The sequence below is a fragment of the Erithacus rubecula genome, assembly GCF_903797595.1.
Source record: "Erithacus rubecula genome assembly, chromosome: 14".
NCBI classification, from domain to species: Eukaryota; Metazoa; Chordata; class Aves; order Passeriformes; family Muscicapidae; genus Erithacus; species Erithacus rubecula.
In genome coordinates this window covers 9879581-9903652 of record NC_136666.1, presented here as the reverse complement: position 1 = coordinate 9903652, position 24072 = coordinate 9879581, and the positions used below count along the sequence as shown (strand labels likewise).

At 40.9% G+C, this 24072-nt stretch overlaps 1 protein-coding gene across 3 annotated transcripts in view; it reads right to left on the bottom strand.

Annotated features, from left to right (window-relative positions):
* Window positions 1–22450, bottom strand: part of ARNT2 (aryl hydrocarbon receptor nuclear translocator 2) — a 95153-nt gene extending 72703 nt beyond the window's left edge. Inside the window, exon 1 of one of the 3 annotated variants that reach the window (XM_079317539.1) lies at window positions 22224–22450. In XM_079317539.1, coding sequence (XP_079173665.1) covers window positions 22224–22254 — 31 coding nt within the window. In that variant the 5' untranslated portion in view covers window positions 22255–22450. The remainder of the gene's footprint in view (window positions 1–22223) is intronic. The other 2 variants (XM_079317537.1, XM_079317536.1) reach the window with 2 other exon arrangements.
* Window positions 22451–24072: the final 1622 nt, after the last annotated feature.

Sequence of the window (24072 nt, the reverse complement as noted above, 5' to 3'; positions counted from 1 at the left end):
AGCTCATCGTGCTGACTGCTCTAAAAGGAGGTCTTAAAAATTTCCACTTCCAAGATATGAGCACAAGAAGAAAAAAAAAAAAATCATCAGGGCACGCACTGACACTCACCCACACGAAAGCTCAGCTAAGAGGGAGGAATGGCTCAGGCCCTTCAAATCCCAAGACTTTCCATTCTGCAGCAGTGTGGAGAAGCTGTGACAGACCTGTACGTGTATGAGTGTGTAAAACACCCAATTTACCCTTCCACTGCAGAGCCTCCCACGTCAGAGACATCGCCCATTGTGTGCAGCTCCCAGGAGGTGCTCGAGGTGCACACACACAGGCTGAGACAGCTTGCCAGGCTCTCTCTCCTGACACAACACAATTAAAGAGTTCTGCAAATGGAGAAACCAAGAGGCTTTGGTGCCTTTCAAGCCACACAGCAAAGAAAGCAACTCTCAAAGGATGCAAGAGCACCATGGAGCATGGATCATCCTGACCATGACCCAGCCAGGGCAGCAGTGGAGCTCCTCACTATCCTGGGGTACCAACAGTGACAGCACCACAGGAGGACTGCAGGGACAGAGGTGACAAAGACATCTCAGGGCTCAGCTGGGTGTCAGCACCTCTGCCCAAGTTGGATGGCTGTGTAGAAATGTAAACAATTGATCATGGCTATAAAAACTTAACTCACAAGAGCTGAAGGCTGCAAGAACATCTGGATAGAAGATACGGATCTGAACTGCTTCCCAAATTACTTTAATCTTCACTCATTCATGAGAATATTAAAAAAAAAAGCAGACCTTGATGATATTTTTTACATTTATAAAACATGCCTGGTGAGAAAAGTAAAAACATTGTCATGTTATCTCAAAAACAGGGGCCAACCTGGGAAGGCAGAGCCAAAAGCAAAATCTGATGAAAAAATCAGCTGCTTCTCTTGACTAAACATCTGTGAAGTTACCTATGTATATTCTGGAACGAAAACAAGAAAGAGAAGAAAAATGACACTCAAAGTGAAGTCTCAGATAGAAATACTGTGGTAGAGAAGCATTCCAAGGAGCCTATTAGCATAAACAAAACAAAACAAAACAAAAAAAGGAACATGAATCAGACACAGACCAAAAGAAAAAAAGTAACATAAGAAAGTCTTAAGAGTAGCTCACAATCCTGTATAGTTACATAAATTTAGGGCAGTCTCAGTTACTCTGTTGAAGCATAAATAAGTATGGAAGCTGAGACCTGCAGCATCAAGTTGGTTACAGATATATTTAAAAAAACAAAACAAAAAACCAACCAAACAAAAAAATCCCATGAACAGAAAACGAAAAGAAAAAGAAAAGAAAAAGAACAGAAAAAGAAAAAGAAAAAGAAAAAGAAAAAGAAAAAGAAAAAGAAAAAGAAAAAGAAAAAGAAAAAGAAAAAAAAAAAAAAAAAGAAAAAAAAAAAAAAAAAGAAAAAGAAAAAGAAAAAGAAAAAAAAAAAGAAAAAGAAAAAGAAAAAGAAAAAGAAAAAGAAAAAGAAAAAGAAAATACATGCTGGGTCAACAATCATAAAGATCGTGTTTTCAGGCACATCCACATTAACACTGATGTTCACAGAAGTGTTCCAGCAGTGAAAAATGTTGGGAAACAAGGTGCTCTCCTTCCAAGACTGCATGTTCAAAGAGTGGACTTCTCTTCTGCCAATGGAAATAAAACAAGTGTTGCCTACTCTACCCAAAATTAAAACACGAACATAAGGGTACAATTCTCAGGAAGTGAAACAAGGTCAAGCTGAACATTCATGAAAATCATCTGTAACCATCAAGGCAGCATCCTGAACAAATTTATTTAAAATCTTTAAAAGATGTTTCTTAGTGTCAAATAGAAATTTATTTTTTTTTCTGAAAAATGCATGCAATATTTCATGTGGAGGTTAGAGAGTTCCTAAAAGATCTGCCAATGTACACAGAAATGTTATTAGAACAGAACCCAGCACAACACACAATCTTTAGGGAACATTCCTCCAGTTGGACAACACTTCACAGCTCTTGTCTTATCACTGTCATGTCTGGGAGCAGGCCAGATCCTGCCACTAATATTTATGTTCATCTTGGGGAGGAGCCACATTAATCCAGGTACAATGTAAAAGCAGAATTAGTCCCTCAATTTCTGTCCAGACTTAATTTCACTGCTGAACATTCAAAGTTTGGACATGACACTTTACTTCAGTGCCAAATTTAGGTAAACCTCAAAATATTCACGGATGTTTCTGAAATAAAAGATAATCTGCAAACGCACATTAAAATACTGGGACAAAATACAGGGATTTATTCCCTCAAAAATCCACATCCATCTCAAGCTGTTACATAGATCTGCAAAAGAAATAGCTGCTGTGCACTTCACAAATCAAAGCACAAAGAGCAAGCTAAATGCTGCACAAGGACACCATGCAAGTGCACGAGAACTCCAACCAGAGCAAGAATTACCAAAAAGTGCAGCATGCCAGGATGAACCTGGGCTTCTTTTTTATGCTAGGGAATCACGGAATCACGGCTCTCAAGCCCAAACTTTAAATCTTGAGCCCCACCCCAGATCCACTGCCTGAAATGCAGCTGTCTTGTCTCTGACACAAATTTGTGACTTGCTGAGGTATCCCCCAGAGCAGGGCAGCTCTCAGGCCAGGGATCCTCACAGGCAGCATCACACAGCTCCAGAGATGGTGGTCCCTGCTCTGCTCCCTTCCACAAACCACAGCCATGCATCCTGTTGGGAAGCTGTGAAATGCTGTGCATGACAAGACTTTCTAAGTCCATGTTACAAATAACTGTACTATTTTCAGCCACTCGAGCTATATTCCCCTTGACTAAATACAGCAGACATGGACAGGGCCAGGTTTTAACCCAAAGTCTACTGAGAAATGGTTTTGCCGACTCCCAGAGACTTTGAATCCCTGACATTATCTGTGAGGACCAGTTCCAGGTTTGCTATTCCATGTCAGGTACCACTGAGCATGCTCTCCACAGGGCTCCTTTATCCTCCAGCATCTACTGTAATAAACACAAGTGAAGTCAGATACCAACATCTGACTCAACCAGAGGAAATTCTACTTTATCAATACAAATGCGACAGATTTCCAGCCACTAATCCACAGAATGGCTGAGATGTCAATCACCTCCAAGTGAATGTGGATCTAAGGCTAAACACAGAATTACCAACGAGCCCAAACCCCAACAGCATTGCACACAGTGATTTCAAAATGTTCTTTTAAATATTCTAAGAAAGCAGATTTCAAAAACTTCTTTAGAAACTGTATTTTTCACTACCCTGAAGTCATACGGGAGTTGGATGCATCTCAGCTAAATGGTTTTGATTGCAGTCAATTGCAAGGGGGATTTTCTGCCTAGCACAGAGACATTTAAGAATAAACTATATCATAGCTCTTACTTTAGAATATGCCAACAAAAATACGAAGCCATCATGTAGTCAAAAATATTTCACAGAAACACTAACGCTAAAAATCTAGTTGTATATTTAGTCATTGCTTTTATGTGTTAACAGAGATTATAAAACAGAGCTCACTCTCAAAATAAAAAATCCCCGTTTTTCATTGTTCCTGATAACTCTGTTAATACTGTTATACTTGCATTCCACTGCCAGACACTTTTAAATAGATTCCACATCAAAAACATCTACTGTACAGAGAGAATATGCAGAAAAGCAAAAACATTCCTTGCCATGCTCTCGACAGAATTACGATTACAAATAAATCACAAAATACAAGAAATCCCACCTTTAAGGAAGACTCTTACAGAGAAGCTATTTCTTTCCTGTGAACAAAACCTTCTTGGAGAGAAATTTTATCCGCATATAAGAAGAGTCAGAAACCTCTGGGAAGAAATGTAGCAGCATTGGTATTCTGCTCAGAAAATGTCATCACAGATCTGTTTACCTTAACTGTGGACCATGATTCAGCCGGTGACAACCGTCTTGCATACTGATCAATTTATTTGCAGCAAAATTACTAACATTTTCTACTTTAACCATTTAGGTTCTGGAAAGAGCTAGTAAGACAGGAATAATATAAAAATCCTAATTAACTAAAAACTTTCCCCTCCACCACAACGCCCTGTGCTTTGGGGTGTGTGCGGGGGGCCCACCCCTAATCTCGAAGATAAATTAGGGCATATGGTGAGCAGTTACTAGAGAAACGTTCTCTTTTTCAAAATGAAGAACAGAGCTTTATCCTCTGCCTGCATCACAGGTGAATGTTAAGCACACTCAAAGGGGGGGGAGATGACGAGATTGAGCTGCTCAGTTGAAGGGGCACTGTCTGTTCAGCAGACACTGGGACCAAGCATTTAAGACAGTGTCCTAACTGGTGTTCCAGAGGCCAGATCCAGACACCTGGCTCCCTGCCTTCCCTGCTGTGACTCTGGAGGAGATGCCAGAGTCAGTGTCACACATAAGAGATGTCTGCCACATGCCCCACCTCTGGGACTGGAAAAGCAAGTTTTGAAGTCAAAGAAGTGAAACCCTATAGGTGCCTCCACACTTGGCTGCTGTGTCCACACAAGCCATCCATGTGGGATGCCCTGGGATCTCACTGCAATCCACCACACCCTTTTGTATGCCCCATAGCTCAACCACAGCACCTGGATGGGCAAAAGAAGGTGGGATGATGACAAAGAATTGGAAGCAAATTGTGACAAGAGAGTTTTGGGGTACTTCAGGGGAATTCTTGCTGTAAGTGCTCAGTTTGAGGAACAATGTGAGACCAATCACTGCAGGATGAGCAGCCAACACTGAAAACCAGGATCCTCTGAAGCATCCAAAATTAGCATGCCATGCAGAAACCACAGTACCCAAAAACCCCACAGTGGAAACATCTATCTTATGATCTGTAAAACCAAAAAATTATTTCATACATTACTATGTGATCTTGAATGTTATTTTGACAGTACTTCTTACATTAATTTCCCATTTTCATATTAATCACCTTATTCACTCCAGCCATTTTGGTAATTCCATTCATCCATATCTACCCTGTGATCAAGGCACAAAAATTTCCAGAAACAACATGGAATAAGGAAAGGAAGTGGACCACATTCATATTCACTGCCTAAATTACCAACACAACCTGTATACAACGGAATCAACCCAGAATGCTCTTTAGCACAATCCAGAAGAAAACAGGAGTCACACCTCTGCACCCACCACAGAGAATGTTATAGACTAAAAATTAAACTTGAAGCACAGACTGAAGATGCACTTGGCTACTTTGAGGCTGGGAAGAAGGGAGAGGGTAGGTGCTTCTTCATTTCTTCTATCTTCCTGACAAATGGCTTGGCACCTTATGCCCTCGCATTTTTTCCCTGGCTATTTTTCAACTTCTTATTCATGATTCCTTATTATCTCTCTTTGACCTATTCAGCCTCTGACTGAGGTGAACTATTTCTTGTACTCTCTTTAATAGGCCAATGCATCCAACTGCTGACAAGTCCTTCCTAACTGTGACCATTTGCCTCAAAAGAGGTTGCTGAAATTCAAAACAGGGAGCAAAGGTTAAAAAAAAGAGCCTTAATGGCTCCTATTCTGAAAAGATGTCTGCAGTCTTGGAAAACAATAAACCCTCTCAGAATTAAAACCAGATTGAATCTGCACTGCAGACCTGAACCTAAGCCTGCCTCTAAAACTTGATAACCTTTCCCCCTGCAGAAGTGAGGGGCTTCAACTCAAGCAGAAGAGCACCCAGGTCCCCCCAGGATTATGATGGACTCATGCATTAGAAGAAAAGACATCCAAAGTCTGGAAGTGCATGAAGGAGTGATCCAGAAGCAAATCCAAGGACCTGGGATAGACTCACACTGAAAACACAACCTGAGCCTCTAACACTTGGCAAATGTCTCAGGTATAAATAGTTACAAGTGGGAAAGTGCACATGCAAATTGGGCAGGGAAGTAGGGCAGCTACTGTAAAAGGCCAGTTTACAGAGAGGATGAAAATCTGACTTTGAAAGGCTGTTTCAGGATTGATGTAAACATTATTAAAAGAAGTGAGGCAGGTGCTTCACTTACATAAAGCTGGAACAATAAAACAGCAGAAAACAGCACCAGGACCATTTAAGGTGTTTTTATGTGACCCCACCTGGTCTTTGGGCACTAGAGACATGAAAATGCAATCATACAACAAAATTCAACACTCAGTTGTGTCTGCATTACTTTGCCCTGGTTTTATCGACATTATTTTGGCTGATATTACTGACATGTGGCAAAAGTACCAAGCAAATCACCAAAAAACAAGGCTCCCCAAACTATGCATCATTTCCATATGAAATGAATGGTGATTCTTCCTCCTTCTTTGACATTTTGTATTTGCCAAAAGTAACTGCATAATTATAAGTTATGTGCAAGAAACAGAAGGTAACATTCAATGTTATTTTCCACACTTTTTTTACTGAGCTTCAGACCTAGCAAACAGCATATATGGCTGTTCTGTCATATACAACTGCCCACATCTGACCCATTAATGAACTCACAAAAATTGTGCAAGCACACACCCAGCCTGGACAAACAAACACAAGGAAAAAATAATAAATCCTAAGGACTTTCTTTCAAGCTTCTCAGAGACAGATCATGCTCAGGCCATTAATTCTTCATTTAACAAGTCTGTTTCATTTAGCTTGCTTTGGCTGGCATTCAATTAAAAATTCATGTACAGGACAATTTTTTCCCTTTTTAAAACAGAACACTTGCTGTATTTCATCCAGTAAAACATCAGGAGGTAAAGTGGAAGCTGCAAGACCAGCTACAGCTACACTAAAGCCAGGCACAATAATCCTGCATTAGGCAAAACATCTATACACAGCCCTGTCCACAGGATTGCCACTAATTGTTAAAAGGGCCTGGTAAAATTTATTGCTCAGTAAATAAGCAAAGAGAACAAATTGAGAGTTACCCAGCTGGCAAGTGAAAGTTAAAATAAAAAATAACCCACATGGCCATACCATCAGCTTTACTGTGATTTCAGTCATGGATGTGTTTTTTCATATCTGCCTCTACATTCTTAAGATTTATTGAGATTGGACTTCTGTCTACACAGAAAGAAAAGCCCTCTCATCCAACCACTCTTCATCTCCTGCCTTGCTCAGCATCCCATTTTTGCTGGCTGCTCTCATAACTACATATACATACATACATATATATATATATATATGTATACACACATAGATGGAGATATATGTACACACACACAGAAACACATACACACACACACACATATATATATATATATAAAAACCAGAAGAGTTAAGCCTGGATTCCTTCTTCCACTGCATTGCTTGTCCCCTCTTGGGAGTGAGCCCAAGCCAGTCCTCCTAAAAAGCAATGTCTAAGGGTATCCCACCCCACAATTTCCCTCTTCTCATCCTTCTTACCTTCCCACACTCTTAGTATTTTTTCCAAGCTTTTCTGACCAATCACAACTACCTCTGGATGCCCCAAACTCCCCACAATGGGCATCTGTGGATGCAAAAAATAAAACTATTTGGATTTTAAGTAGAGCTTATCCAAAACTGTGGAGAAGAAATTCACTGAGCTCTATGAATCAAACCTCACGCCTGGCTCAAGAAGCCTCTGAGTCACACATGGCTGGAGGGTGGGACAGGGAAAGCACCACACATCTTACTCTGATTTCACACTCCTTCAAGTACCTGCTTTTGGTCAGTGCTAGGAAAGATATGCTGGGCTTGAAAAATTTTACTTTCAGGACAAGACAGCATGTTTTTACATCAGGAGCAGCAGATGCAGCAATTTTTAAGTGCATTTCTTCTACAAAGGTAAGAAAGATAGAAAATCAGCCAATTATCACTACTACTTTATTTAATTAACAATGAAATCAAGCATTTTCCATTGTATGCCCTTGCTCTGGATCACTGATAATTAGTTTTATACCACCACTGCTATTTGTTCTTTCCTAAATTCATCTTGTTTCCTTTCTCTCTTCTATAATAATAAAAAAACAAATCTGAAAGCAAATTTCCTTTAATAAATTCCTATGTAAGTGTTTTAGGATAAAGAAATAACAGGAGCAGTAAATGCTCAATAGTTTATCTGCACTGTCATAATTTGAGGCTTTGTTTTTGTTCATTCCTCTTCAAACATTTCTTTTAAAATAGTATTTCCACAATTTTCTATCAAGTAGTCTGGCTTCTTACTGTCTATCTAGCAATTATTTTCCAGCAATAGAGGCTGGTTTAGATTTCAAGCATTTTCAGTGCTTGATCACAAATCTATTTTGTTAATGTACAAGTTCAACTGCCAATTAGTGGAAATTATTTTGAAGCTGCTATTAAAATACTTGCAATGGTACACATAAGAAAAAAACTCATGGAGATCAATACTGTGGCTCTCCAGAGTTTACATCATTACAAGATGACAGCTCTCTAAACTCCTATCAACTACATAAAACATAGTCAATAGCTGTATAGATGCAAAGAAATAAAGCTAATTGGTAATAAATCCATCCAGAACATTCAGCAAAATGGATTTTAACTAAATGCAGATCAGGGCAGCCTAGCTTTCCCAGAAATCCAATGTCTTCTCTCAACTATTTCCATTTTTCCTCTGCCCAGAAATTCACAGAATTCACATGAAAGTCATTGCCAACGTCACTTGTCCATATTTTTGGTTAATTACAGAGGAAATCAGCTATTAGATTTCATGAGCACGAGAGGCAGTATTTATGACTATAACTTTTGGTTCACATTCGAAGAAATTTGACAACATATTTCTTAAATAATGAGCAGAAACGTTCAAGTGAATTAATAAACTCAGTCTTTGATAATTGTTTCACAAAAATATTCTTGTAACACATTTTCACCAAGAAAGCATTGTTCTAAGTTCACAGGTGCAAGCAGCTATATAATCCATCCTAAACCCAACAATTTGAAAATGCCTGGAGCCAGTCCAACACAGGAGTGTTATCCTGCCTGGAACAGAGCACGTGGCAATCTCTGCAGTCACTGCTGAACCTACTGAGGAGCTGGTGAGGAACCACCAGGGCTCTGTACATCCTTCTTCTGGTCACACTCATCCCATCAAACCCAGCACCACACAGCTCTGGTGGCAGCCCAGAGCTGCCTGAAAGCCACTGGCCACCCTGGGCTCACAGCCTGAGGTCTCTGTGGTGTCCCCACCACACCAGACCGAGACATTCGCTCCCATCAGCTGCGGAAAGCTCAGGAGCATCACAGTCCAACAAAGATGTAAAATGTGGACCACTGATTCAAATTATTCTTTGAAAATTACTGACTTGTGTCCTTCAAATGCCTTTATTGTTTATTACAAAGATTAAGTGTGCCTCAGAAGGTTATGTTAATTTTAAATTTCATTCAGAACAGCAACTGGCGTTACCAAATACTTAATTATCAGTAAATTTACAGTGTCCTTGGGCACTGTTGGGTAATCAGAATGCTATTGTTTTCATTAAACAGCATTCTATTGATAGCACTAATGACTTCAGTTCTGCTTGATCAACAAGCAAATGATGCTTATTTGATGTTATGATAATTAATTGGCCTTTCAGGTGTTTTCACACCCCAATTCATTACTAAGAATAAGAATTTTTATGTGAAACATCTTAAAATGAATATAAGTATTTGTCAAAAACCCATTCTAAAAATAGGGTGTGGTTTAGAACTTCTTCCTTTTCTCACGATTTCTAATACAGCATTCTCTGCCTAAAAACTGCAGGGGAAAACACCCACACTTAACTCCCTTTCAAACACCCAGCCTGAGCCTGGGCACTGTAAATACTCAGCTCATTTTATGCCTGTCTGAAATTCCTTTAAGTCAAAGGAGATCTTCTGATTAAAATATTTTTTTTCTCTAAAGATTGAAGAAAACAGCCAACCTCACTTATCCATAGTAGCAAGAAGGATCAAAAATATGAGTCCAATGGGGTGTACAAGTGAACTTGTGTACTCCAGCCATTACTTCTCAAACTCCTTGCCCAGTTTATGAAATCCTGTAGTTCAGCCTTCAGACCATGGAAGAAAATTCCAAGTGCACCAGAAATCCCACAATGTTCATCTGGCACCTGTCACCAATCTGGATGTGTTCAGTTTAACCTCCCAACAAGGACAACCTCCAGAACATCCTCTGATGTCTTAACTAGCCTGATACACCAACCCACATTAGCAGTTACCCTCCTCCTTGCAGATCAGTTTCCCAAACCCTGATTTTTTTCTGCAAGCAAAAAACTCCCAACATTTCAAATAAAGGTCTTAATGAATTTTCTACTTTTCACTGCCCCTTCACTTCACTAAATGGTTTTTAGAACATTCTTCCTTTTAGGTAGTTTCACATATTATATCTTTCATACCTGCAAATAACACAAAAATAAAATAAAATAGAAGTTCACAAGTTTTTGAGTGCTCAATACTGCATTTGCTGTTGTTGTTGTTACTTCCTAGAATTTTTCATTACCACAAATGTTCCAGATGGAACACACCAATGTCATGGCATAAGGAAACCTTCACAGGCATGTAGAAAATACAAAATACTACAAAGCTCTGCTGCAAAATATTCCTTAGTGTTACTTTACGTTTACTACACTCCCAAGAATTTGTCATGAATTTTTGGAACACTTTGTTTCTGCTTAACTTCTCCCCCAGAGCTACTTCCTGAACATATTTCATAAAACTGCATCTCAGGTTTTGCTTTTTAAAAGTACCAGTTTTTAAATAAAAGAGAAAATTCTGTTTCCAGGTAGGCTGTGCTAGACTTTCTGAAGTGATCAGCAGTTACAGCCATGCTCGTACTTGCTTTTTCAGAATTACAGAATACAAGATTTGCTGGATGCTCTACCAGGAAAGCACTAAACAAAAAAATAAAACAAAAAAAAAAAAGCATATAACAACAAAGCATTATTTTTCTATGTCCCTATATTCACATTAAACATGATCTGACATCCATTACAAGCCACTTGTTCCCAAAAGCATACAGACAATTCTGTGCATATAAAAAATACAGAAGTGAAGAATGATACTGAAAAAATCCTCACTGTAAACAAACTGGATGTTTGTCAAAAAACAAGCTGATTGTTTGTCTGTAAATATTGACCAGAGTAAGGTTTTAGCTGTGCTATTTGCTGACTGAAGAGCAGCACAGGCAAGTACACAGGACACACAAGATTAGTCTGAATCCAAACCTGGCAATCAGGTTCCAGCTACTACAGGGACTCAATGCAACAAAGCAAACAACCAGCAGCAGCCACATGCATTTACCAAGAAATCACTACAAATACTTTATTGTTATATTTCAACATTAAAAAGAATCATGATTTCATTTCTGAAAATGTATTTACTTCCAGGGACAGCTCACTGATTTGATTTAAACTGCAGTTTGATTTAACCCACTAACCAAACACCCCCACATAATACATTTTCCTGCTTTTTAAATTTAACTTGCAAATGCACAATGAACACTTGAAAACTATCTCACAATTTTCACTCAGTGCAACTGTATTTTTCATATAGCTTGATCATCTCCTTGGTGTATGAAGCAATGTATATTTTGCTCTCAATCTTAATATAACTGTAACTGGATGAGAATAAACTAATGCATTTTCAAAGGCAAATTTAAGTGTCAAAAGCACCATAAGACAACAAGATATAAGTTGTAAAATCTATATTAATACTTCAAAGGCAGGTGGATTGTTGCTAGTTCAGCACTGAAATAACTATCATGTGTATATTCTGCCAAGACAGTTAAAAAGCACATTATCCAAATATCCTACCTACTCTGTAAAGAAAATAAAAATTAATGGTTATTCATGTGCCTAGAATAAATAATAACTGCTGTTTCCAGAGAGAAAGAAGCTGTATATTTTCCTTTGCTCTCTCTGTTTCTTCCCAAAGGGAGGAAAATTTTTTTGCTAATCCAACATAAACATGGCTGAAATAAAAGTCTATTAATAAAACATTGTCAATTAATACATCACAACGATGCATAGGCACCTTACAAATATGCCACTTTTACAACTGACACATAAGAAGAAAACATCTCAAATTACACAGTCTTATAAACAGGACTTGAAAACTGATGGTAAGATAAATGAAAACAAAAGTCAGACGACTTAATTGTGGCATGTGTATGTTATTTGTCAGTGATTCAGTAGAAAGCCTGCAGTAAATTTGAACCCTGTCCAGTGCCTGTACCACAAGCCTGCCTTCTTGCCTGGGCTGATTCTCAGACATGAGGCACTCAGCCAGTGATACAGGAGGAATGTGCAGCCAGGAATTTTCCTGCACAGTGACAACTGACCAGTCTCTGAAATTCTTATTCATCATTAGCACATTCATTTTAAATTTAGCAATGATGAAAGAGTGTTTTGTCCTTGGGACCATCCTGAAAAGCCAAGAGAGGGGCGTAGGTGGAGACACAATGAACCCTGGAGCAGAACTTGGATACACCATCACTAACCCCCACATGAACACTCAGATGTGGAGCCAAGGCTCCTCAAACCCTGAACCATTTACCACATTCCTGCCCTTCCTAGAGCAAAGTGAGGGTTGGCATGCTGCCTGTGTCTCACTCAGCTCTGCCAAGGGCAGAAAGGCTTTTGCACATCAGTAGATGAGGCAGAACCAATTCCTGAATGTCATATCAACCTTTTCATCAAAGTCGTCAGATACCACCTTAGAGAAGGAATAAAGAGGCATGTGCCAGCTATGAGACTAATGAATAGCTTTCCTCCAACAAAACATAATCCAGCATGAACTCCACGTTACTGTTCTTTCCACCCACTCACACATCTCCAGCTGATAGTACTCAACCAAAATGCCGACAAGTAAAACCACACACCTTTTAATTCAGCTATTGTACACCAGCACGAAGATTTCACTTCACAGCACCATCCTACAGCTGCCTAACCTCAAACATTATTTACATATTTACACGCCTCCTTTTTTAAAAACATGCATGGCAATTGGAGGGAGAAACACAGGTGACAAAAGGGAACACTCTGGAGAGCAAAGATGTTGAGACTGGCAGCTTCCCCTAAAACATTAATGACCATTATAAGCCTCAGTCCCATTTACAGATCACAACCAAAGAGTTCTGAAGCAGGAGGAGGACACCACTAAAACAAAATATGATTAAGTCCTGAGTCAGGAATCAGTTTGGAAATGTATAATGTTAGCTCGTCTGAAGAGTGAAAAAGTATCAAGATATATTTAAGTAAAAGACAAATACATCACAGAAAGGCACATGTTCATTGAGTGTATCAGAAACAGATCAGAAAGTACAGGAAGTCTAGGAACATTCAGGTCTTATTTAGAAGAAAAACAACTCAACATCTGTGATCATTCAAGAAGCAAGTCTCAAATATGAATAAACTACAAGGAGCCCAAAGATTCATACACACTCAAGTACTTCACAGCGATCATCAACAACAAAGAAGCAAGAAAATTCCCCACTGCTGTCTTATTCTGTAAGTATCCATAATGGAAATTTTATACTTAATTTTAAAGTGTCTGTAATGGGCTATTTTTGGTAGGGGGTCCATTTAGTCTGATCCAAAAGGTTTTGCTCTTAGTGAGAGAAATAGTTTCAGAGAAATCGTTTCACTTGGACCAACCCTAATCCACAGATAGCAGAGAATCCACAGAGATATTAAAAATTTTTAAGAACTTGTTTCAGAAAACTGGGAAATTTGGATTCTGTAAGCCTCAACACTTGGCATTTGGGGAAGATTGTTATGTTCACTTAAGACCTTCTTAATTTCAGCAGTCCACTGTCCTTTTTGCTGGAGATGCAGCTAGAAAGTATTCTTATTTTCCAGTCCTCATAAGAGAGTTTGAAAATGCTCCTATACTTTTCTTTGTGATGGTTCATTTACTTTAATTTCAACAATGAAAATGCATATTTCAAACCTTTACTGTTAACAAAAATACACTGCAACTGCTATTCCCACAAAGTTTATTGCACACCAAATATATTTGCTTTTTCTTTTTTTTCCCCTTAAACCAGAAATATTGCCAATTTCAGATGAAAACATAAAAAACTTAGCAGAGGAACTCTTATCTCCAAAGCACTGAAATCCTGACATAGCTCCAATAATTTGGCATTATACCCTTACACTGAAAATCTAGTTACAATAAAATGAAATTTTAATTATACAGCCTTGTTTTTTACTGGTCAAACCACTATTTATTACAGAAAGTGGAAAATATTTTCAGGGTGAAATGTCTATGTGCAGAGGGCCATCTCTTAAAGATGCTTTAAAAAAGAATAAATGAAATCCAAGGAAAACATTGCTGTCCCATATATTATGAATATGACTCACAGGAGAAGTCAACAGACTCTTTTCCCAAACTCTCACAGGGCAGCCTGCATGGACTGATGCTAAATGAGCCACCTCTCAGTGACTGGGAACACAAGAATTCATCACTTCAAACTAAGCTCTTGTAGGTATCACTCCTTCAAGTGTTTAAAGCTGGGCCCAAAACTGAGCTAGGAACTTTGCAAATAACTTCACTGAACACAACACAATGGAAATCCAGCCCAGCCATAGCCTGGCAGCACTAACAGCAATACAATTTTTTGTCCATGATAGGATGAAACATGATGCAGAGGGCAGTGACACACAGTAGTTAGTGCCTTTTAACAGCTAATTTTGTGGCTATAATGCACTTCCCACAGCTCTGTTACAATCAGCACCTCATTTCAGGGGCTGACTTCTGCCACATGTGAAGGTCACTGTGTGCTGGGCTGATTAACCACTTTCCATGGGGCAGAGGCTCAGCACATTAAAATACCAGCCTCATACTCATATGCTGCTCACAGCAAACTTGCCACACAACTTTAATACCCTGGCCCTCTTCAGGACACTACTGGATGACTTGCAGATATACCAGCCTGTTTTTATTTACTGCAATAGTATGTGGAGACTGGGGATGCAGTCTGCAAAGCATAGTCCAGAAAACAGGCAACAAACTCTGTTACCTAAAGAATCTAACAGTAAATGGAATAAAATCTGAGACTACTGCTGTGGTCTATTCATAAGTTACTTTAACCCTTCTTGCATTCAAAATAATCAGCTCTGTCCCAAGTTCTAAAAGCATTTCTAGTTCAGTTTGAATTTTCCATCCAGGTATTACAAGCAACACAGTTTTAAAATATATGCATTTCAAAGGCATTTAACAGCACCTGGGTGTCCACCTACCTTCACTAATAGAAACAGCCAGCAGTAACAAGTTCCTAAAATTGCATGGAATTGTGTTCTGGCTTAGTACTGGGAAAGTATTAGAGACCATTTTTCAAAATTAGGCCCGCAGGTTCCTCAGAAACAGGTTTTGCTTTTACCTCTGAGGAATACAAATATGCAGTGTTTTTGTTCTTTGCAGCTCAGTGATTTACTGGCATGTCTCTTCCCATAAAATATTTGCATATATCTGAGAGTCAAACTGTTCTGATACATTCTGTGTTTGCCAGGAAATGAACGCTTCAGTTCAGTATAACTGAACATTTAAAGAACGACAGGCACCAGGACAAATGGCAGCATAATTAACATACCAATGAAGAGCCAGTTGTTAATTACTATCCATTTTAGGCATTTTGTATGAGCAACTTACCTGAAAAGCCTTTCCATCTGCATGCTGGCAAAGCCAGTAATTAAACAATTCAACACCCCTTTTGCTTGATTAGAGAAAAAATTACAATTATTTTATATTATTCTACTTGTCACATGCAGTTGACATTTAGATGAGAAAAACCTGCAGCAGCCCAGATCTAAGAATTTGAAATTAATACTATGAGCTGTCCTTGAACAAAACAACAACACACATCCAGGGCAGATGCAAGCTAATAGAGGCTCCTAATTTGACCCAGCTGATTACACCTCACAGTACCTGCTGGGCTGCAGGGAAGGCAGCACAGTTGCTAGTTGGAACAGAAAAAATGCCACTTTTCTCTAAGGGGGACTTCAGATGCTCCCTACAGAATGGAATCTGAATCTACAAGCTGTTGAAAGACTTGGGAGTAGCACCAGCACAATGCCAGGATTCATTTACATTTCAACAACACTGAGAAGTCAATACAAAGCTCAGCACAGTGAAAATACAGTAGTTCCAGGAGTTGTGGGAAAGGTAGAGACGCCTAAGTGTGAAAAGCAGGGTTGAAACCACAGGACAGAAATACCAAAGATAAGCAAAAATGGAAACAAACGCTGACAAAAAAGAGAGAGGAAGCAGAAAGTTTAAAAACATTCATCAATATGTAGAGTATCCAAAAGAAAGGATTTCTCTTTCTCCCTGTGCAGATGGCTTCGTTCAAGGAAGACCAGCGTGCTTTGGGTACAAAAAAAAGGAAATTACATCTATCTTGAAAACAGCTTCTAATTCATTACACATCGCATGACTACGGCCACTAATCCATGCCAACAATAAAACTGAGATCCATTTGAAATTTTGACTATCCAAAATAAACTCTGAATCAGCTCTCGCTAAAAAAATTGTCACTCTCCATTTCATCCCGCATTTTTAAACCATGCAATTTCTGCACATTAAAGGCCAGATCTTGCCAAAATCCTGTAACATTTTGTGACAAAGTAATTCTTCCCGGAACAGGCAGAAAGCGCATGGTCCATGGGGGTTTATTCCATCTATTAATTTTCATGTGGATTTTTATTTGAAACAATGGAAGATGATGAAGGATTATTCTTCTGAAGTTTTTTTCCTTTGCATCTATCTTACTTGGGTTATAATCAGAAGGCAAATAAAATGTACAAATGCAGCCTGATAAAATGTTTCTTTTCCTCACTTGACAGAATGATTGATACAGATGGGGTGACAGGAAATGCTTTAGAGCTGAACAAAGAAAACACTGTTAGCAAGAAGTAAACTGTACCAATGGTTTCTAGAGCAAGCACCCACCCACGATCTCTGGAATGTCACATTTTTGCCTGTGTCGTCCAGCAAGTGCAATACTTTGCATGAAATATGTTACAGAATGGTGAAGGAGCACCTCTGACTTTGCAGATTTCTTTTCCACAGAGCCTTTATTGAGCACACCCGTTCAGTCAGAGAAGCAGCCGGGGTTGGTACCTGCACAATTCTGCACCCAGGGGAGCATCTCTGCTCCCCCCAGAGCTGGAGACAGAGCAGCTCATCCTGAGCTGATTCACCCATCTCCAAACGCTGCTGGCCAGCCAAAGACACTCTGCTAGAGACAGACTGGAAAATCTGCCAGAGATCTACAGCAGGAGCCGCGACCGAAATTCCCATCTCTTAAACTCAAGACCCCTCTTTCTCTTTTCTACTGCAAATTTTAATAACATTGTAATTTCTGCAGGTAGCACTGAATTAACACATTTTCCATTCTTGCTTGTCAGTTATGAAGCAGTAAGCCCCCCAAAATTACTCTGAACGACACACATATCTGATCTTCACAACCATTTAAGCATAATCTCTGAATACATCTTCATAATGACAGCCCCATTTCTGTCCTCTTAATAACAATAATCACTACATCAACAGGGTTATTTTGCCTTGACTATTTTGAAAAGGCTATTTTTTTTCTTTTTTACCTAATCTCTATTGCAATTTTCCTTGCTGCTAAGAAATATGCAACACCATATGATATTACAGAAATCAGCAATATCTCTTTTGTTTCACATTTTTATTTGAGGAATGTGGAAACATTATTCTATTAAAAAAAAATGGAACTAACCATAAGCTACATATACAAATTTTTAATAATTATTTTGAGGTAGAAGAGATGAAATCTTATGTATGGCCTATACTTATGTATTAGAAAGATAAAATAATGGCATTTCTTCAATGCCAGTTACTGCTCAGTACACAGTCCTGAAGGACAAAACATTATCACAGAACAATTGAAGAGGCATTGATATCTCATACCAGTTGGACTGAATTAAGGACCAATTCTGCAGTACAAGAGCTATAAAAACACAGGAAGAAAAAGATCTGCAATGTAAACCTCCCATTAGCTAATGAGTGTTCTAATTTTGAAACCTTTTTTTTTAAAACTTTATCTTAGAATGATGACTACTTTTTTGCATACCAGAAACATCAGAGCTCATTATAACCTCCATCACTACAACACTCCACTTACTCTCCAGGATGCTGTTAAATTGATTTTTTAGTTTACTGGATAGTCTGTATTGTAATGAAGGGCAGAGCAGCAGCAATAAAACACAACTTTTAGGCTTTGAGTTGAACAATTTTGAAATCTAAAATACTGAAGTAGATTCTTTTTTTTAATCATCAATTTCAAAGCTGTTTGAAATCTAAAGAAAAGAATGGCCAGATTGTCAGAAAGCCAGGTCCTTTTGGGAATATGAACTGGGCAGCATCAAAAGTCTTCCACAGCACTTAATATCTTGGTAATTTCATCCCAAATGCAGGACTGGGTAACAAATTACTTGGTTCCCAGAATAGTTCTAGTTCAAATAGAAGAATGATTTAACTCCACTAAACTCCCAAGTCAAACAAAACATAAAAACCAAAACCACCTGCCAGAACCCAATGCACTTACCCAAACCAAGAGTACAGATGCAGGGCTTACAAGCCTTCACAAATATGACAGAAAATTTACTGTTAACTCATTACAAACTGAATGTAAAGAGAGCTTATTTAATAATCTCTAGTTTAAAACGCTGTTTTTTAATATTTTGGATTAGCCATGGGCTGAAAGAACTCCTTGTGAGCTGCTGTGGTTGCAGCAGTAATGTTCTAAGCCCCAGCAAATCCTTCTCTCACATCACATCTCTCTCTACACATTTCTAGTAGATGTCCCTTTGAGGATGTTCTCCATACCTTTGTATTTGGGGCTTTCTGCTCAAAAAGAAATAATGAAAAGGAGCTTTAGGGATTACATGAACAATTCAGTTACTTTTTTTTTTCCCAATTAAATATAAAAATACAACCCTAAGGATTAATAAAATCGTAAAACATAGCCAAAAATGCACCTTCCCTCTAAAGTAACTCTAGACAAACTCCAAAATCTCATTATTTCTCTTGACTTGACTTATGAGTTTGTGGCATTTTGGCAATACAGCTGTGTGTACTACCTTCCATTCAGGGTGCCTCACCGGGAAGAACTGAAAGGATGCCTTTCAGTTTATTTCTCATCACCTGACCACAGCAGAAAATTGCTGCTCCCCCATCAGACTGAGCCAGACTGGAACTTATCACCCAAAACCAGGTGATGTCTCAGGAAAAAAAAAAATTCCTAAACTCATGAAGAGTCTTATATTTTCATTCCACCCTGGTTAATAGGAGAGTCACTACTTCATGTATTGCACTCAACTTAAGTAAAATCTGAACCCAAAGCAACAGTTACGGGCAAAGTTTGCCTGCCAAAAATAATACATGTAAAACAGACATGGCACTAAGTTACTTTGCCGCAAGCAGTAATTTACGAAATGCTTGTTACACCCCCACAGTTTTTTTGTTCTTAAATCCCATTTCATATGCCAATCTTATTTCAAGAGGAAATAAATTAACTATGATGCTTTGTGCCAATGCAGATGAGCTTCCCACACACCTGTATTGTTTCGCACTTCAGTTCGTCATCCAGAGTACGAGAAACCAACAAAGTTCTCCCAACCAGACCCGTGCAGCTCATCCCACACAGCCCTTAGCTCTGCCAGGGGCATGTCCAGCTGCAGATGTGCACACACACCTTCACCAAAAACAACTATCAGTGCATATCTAACAGCCCAGGAAGCCCAGAGAGGCAGCCTTACTCCCACCACAGATTCTGCCCCTGATGCTGCAGCTCCTGTGAGCCTCAGACAGGAAAGGATGCAAACTGCTCCCACTCCTATGAACCCCCCTAACTGAAGCTCTCCATTAAGAAAAGAACAGTGGGAAAAAGGAAAAATCTGCCTCTAAGAGAGAAGATGCTGCCACAGAGCAGTGCATGGTTCTGTAGCAGGAGATCACACACTGAAAACCTTCACATGATTAGAGAAAATCCAGTTTTTCTCTCTCCCTAATCCCCATTCCACTATCTAGAATATGAGTAAAACCACATGTATTTGTATTGTGGTAGCTGCAAGTTAATGTCCTGCCTAAATTACCAACTGTTATTAGAACCCCAGACAATTGCTTAATAAAAATTTAATCATATTGTAATTTCTAATCATCATTAAAGATGCTTAACAAGTTAATCCTCTATTGTGCTCCCGTAACATGGCAGATCAGAAAGTCAACTGGTGCAAGGTGGCAGAACTTCACCAATACTAATAGGGCTACTTTCACATTACTCCAGCTGAGGATCTGGCCTCAAGAGAAAACAATGGGATTAAAATAATTTTGTTACAGAATTTGACTGTTTCTCTACATTGCTTTGCAGTCACACTGCAAAAAAGAACAGCAACAATTTATGATTTTAAAAAGACACAGTACAAGTCCAGGTATTTCACACAGCTGTATCTTCTGCTGTCCATGGTAGAGCAAAGGCAGCACTGTGCTACAGATCAAGGGTCTCTTTCTCTCACAGCTCCCCACTTTGACTTGGCCCCGGTGTCTGGCAACAACACTCAGGCACAGACAACGTGGGAGGATCATTAACAGGCAGTGAGTTTGTCTTTGAGCTCAGATCTGCTCCAGCTGCCCAGGCAGGAGAGGAATGATGCTCTGTAACCTCAGCCTTGCACAAGGTGATCTTGGTTCACTGCAGGAAACCAACACGTTTCCTTATCCTTCCCATGGACTGGCAATCTGTGTTCAGAGTTTGAGGATCACACTGCAAGTCAACTTTCACTGTGCCACATGCACAGAGATGCACACAGACAACACCCTTGGCTCATCTTTCCTTTTTTTTTTTTTTTTTGTTTCCTCAATAATCACGTTACACTCTCAATTCACAAATGGTCACAGCAAACAATGGAGAAGCCCTGCTCAGAGTCAGGAGCAGTCCATGAATACTGTACCTGCTGCAAGCACATCTTTCATGGGCTCAGCCACAGGCAGGTGGCTACAGAAAGTGGAAAGGTTGGTGTGAAAAGGGCACTGAGCTCTGCAGTTTCAGCACTGACCTCTCAGCAGACAGGGCTGCTCCTTCAGGGTGTAGTTGGGAGAATGGCAAATGAACCCATGTCAAAAAGTTTTTGTTTGTATCCTCCTCTGTCTGCAAAACTGATTGTAGCTGTGAGAGCACACAGTGAAACTCTGTTATGTTGCACAACATGGTACTTCGAAAACTAACTGGTATTAATTTCATAACCTTCCTTTAAATACTGATTTTCATTTAATATGTAGAATTCTGATATTAAAACCTAATCTGACTGACAAATATCAGTTTCTGCTTACTGTACTGGCACTTACTGAACCAAATTCATTGTTTATATCATAATATTTACTTTCAGCATGACAACTACACTACCAGCTACAGCAGGATTTAATCTAATGAACAAGCTTTAAACATTAGTTGGCATTTACTCAAGCAAGTCTTTAATTGTCAGAACTCAACCTGACACTAGAAAAAAAGGACACAATACAAGCACATGTTAAAACAAGTAAAACTGGAATTGACCTTTAATAGCAATACTCTTCCTTAGTACTGAGTCCAGTGCAAGATCTGTTGTCCCAATGATTTTTAGTGTCAGATACTTGTTGATCCACACCAAGTTGACCCAAAATACTACTCTGTCCTTTCATCCAAACTCACTTTATTCCATTACGCACTGAACAAAATAGATGGTACATCTCACAGACACATAACGAAAGGTCGGGGAATGCCTTCCCTCACGGTAAAAATCAAATGGGAAAATGTAAGTTTCTTTTGTCAATATCTCTAGTACTAACAGCAAACATTTACTGCATCCTTCGGAAAGAAAGCAAACACAGAGCACCTGCCGGGGTGCCCTGGTGGGTTTCAGCACCGTGCTGTGGCTGTCCAGCCGACACTGAAGCTGACGAGGGCAGGGACAGGGACAGGGGCAGGCTGGGCGCAGCGCCCGGCCCGCCGCTCTGCCGCCCTGCGCCGCGAATGCTTATGCACAACTGTTCACTCCTGCAGGGCTGCGCCGATCCCGAGGGGCGGCGTGTCCCCAGGAACCCCCAGCGGCTCCCGGCTCCGCTGGCCCGGCTCTGCCCGGCCGCGGCCCCGCGGGGAGGAGCGGCGGGAGCGCCCCGGGGCTGAGGGGCCGCGCCGGGCCGGGCGGGGGGAGCCGGCGGCGGGGGCGTGTTGTGTGGCGGGGCCACTTGGGGCGAGACGGCAGCTACTCACCGGGAGGGTTTACCGCCGCCGGCGTTGCCATCTTGTCTCTGAGAAGAATTAAGACAAATGCAAGAGGGGCGGAGGGATGCTCAGAGCAGCCCGGGGGAGGCGCGGGAGGGGCAGGCGGCCGGCGCCAGGGCGGGCGGGCCGGGCGGCGCGGGGGCGGCGGCTGCTCCCGCCCCGGGACCGGCGGCGCTGCCCGCTCCGAGCGGGGCGGCCCAAGATGTCCGATGGCCCCGCGCCGCCTCTGCTCATGCGCCGCGCTCAGTGAGCATGTGCCGGGCGGCCGCACATGTGCGCTGGGCCCGCGGTCGCCGCTGCCCGGCCGGGACCCCCCCGCAAGAACCGGCGGGAGCGGCCCCCGGCACGGCCCTGGCCGGCCGCCCCCCTCGGGGCTCGAACCCGCGGCCCCGGGGCGCGAACGGCGCTGAGCCAGGGGCAGGCGGCGGAGCGCGCGCGCGGGGCTGTGCTGGGCGCGGCCCAGCGCCCCAAAACCAGCGGGAATGGCGACGGTCCGTGAGCTCCGGCACCGAGCGGGAGCGCTGGGTGCTCTGTGTCACCCTTAAATTGAGGGGGAGTTTGGGGTGCTATCCATGAGCTCCGGCACCGAGCGGGAGCGCTGGGTGCTCTGTGTCACCCTTAAATTGAGAGCGAGGTTGGGGTGCTATCCGTGAGCTCCGGCACCGAGCGGGAGCGCTGGGTGCTCTGTGTCACCCTTAAATTGAGTGAGAAGATTGGGGTGCTATCCATCACCTCTGGCACTGAACAGGAGCGTTGGGGTGCTCTTTATCACCCTTAAATTGATGGAGGATGTTGAGGTGATGTCCATCACCTCCAAAGCTGTGGGGAATGGTTGGGGTGTTGTCAATCCCTCCCCTAAATTGAGGGGAAGCTGGGGGTGCTGTCCATGCCCTCCTAAACTTAAGGGGAAGATTGAGGTGCAGGTCACCACCCCCAGAACGGAACAGATGCTGAAGGGGAGCTGTAGAACGATGTTATCACCATCTGTGTTATCCCCGGACAATAAAATCCCTTTTCCCCTGAAGTGACAAGGTCCTCTGGAAGGTGGAAGGGGGAGAGGGTCCCGTGAGTTCACACTCATCAAGTGTACAGAAGTGTCCAGGAATTCAGACATTCTGTGCCCCTCCAGGTGGAGTATATGAATGGTATCATACTCCTCTAAAAACCTTGGTTTGGCTCACACTGCACTTGCTTTCACACTAAGTAATGCAACTGATCAACTGATCCTTTGTAAATCAGCTCACAGTTCAAGGCTTTGCATTACAAATACAAGGACAAAAAAATAAACTTTCAATTAAATTGGAGCTTCTTCTCATAATCTCATAACTCAGGTCTTCAAGGGGAAAACCCCCAGCATCCCAGAATTAAACTGCAAGATTTCTGAAAAGCCACCGGTGTAATAATGGCAGCAGTCACGTGTAATGTGTGTGAAATACTGGTAAAAAAAAAAAAAAAGAATTTTGATGGCTTTGTCGTCCCCCTGGAATGCTGCAAAGGCCTGTTAATCTTTAAATGCCTGCCCATGGCTGTGCTCAGTTGCCCTGAACAGCCCTGCAGAAGTTGATGGGAGCAGTCGAAACAAAAAGTCGCAAATCAATCCCTTGCTTTGCCAAATGAGTAACCTGAACCAGTTTATCCATTAAGATGTAAATTGGTAGAAAGATGAGGAAAGCATGGAGGCTATGTTGACTCATTTCCTGTAGAGGAGTTTAATCAGAACGGCACTAAATGCTCCTGGTTATCTAGAAAGTTTACTTTATCTTTGATTTATTGTGCTTTTCCCTATCGGATGTGGAGCTGTTTTCCCAAGCATCTTACTGCTTTAGTGCCTGCTGAT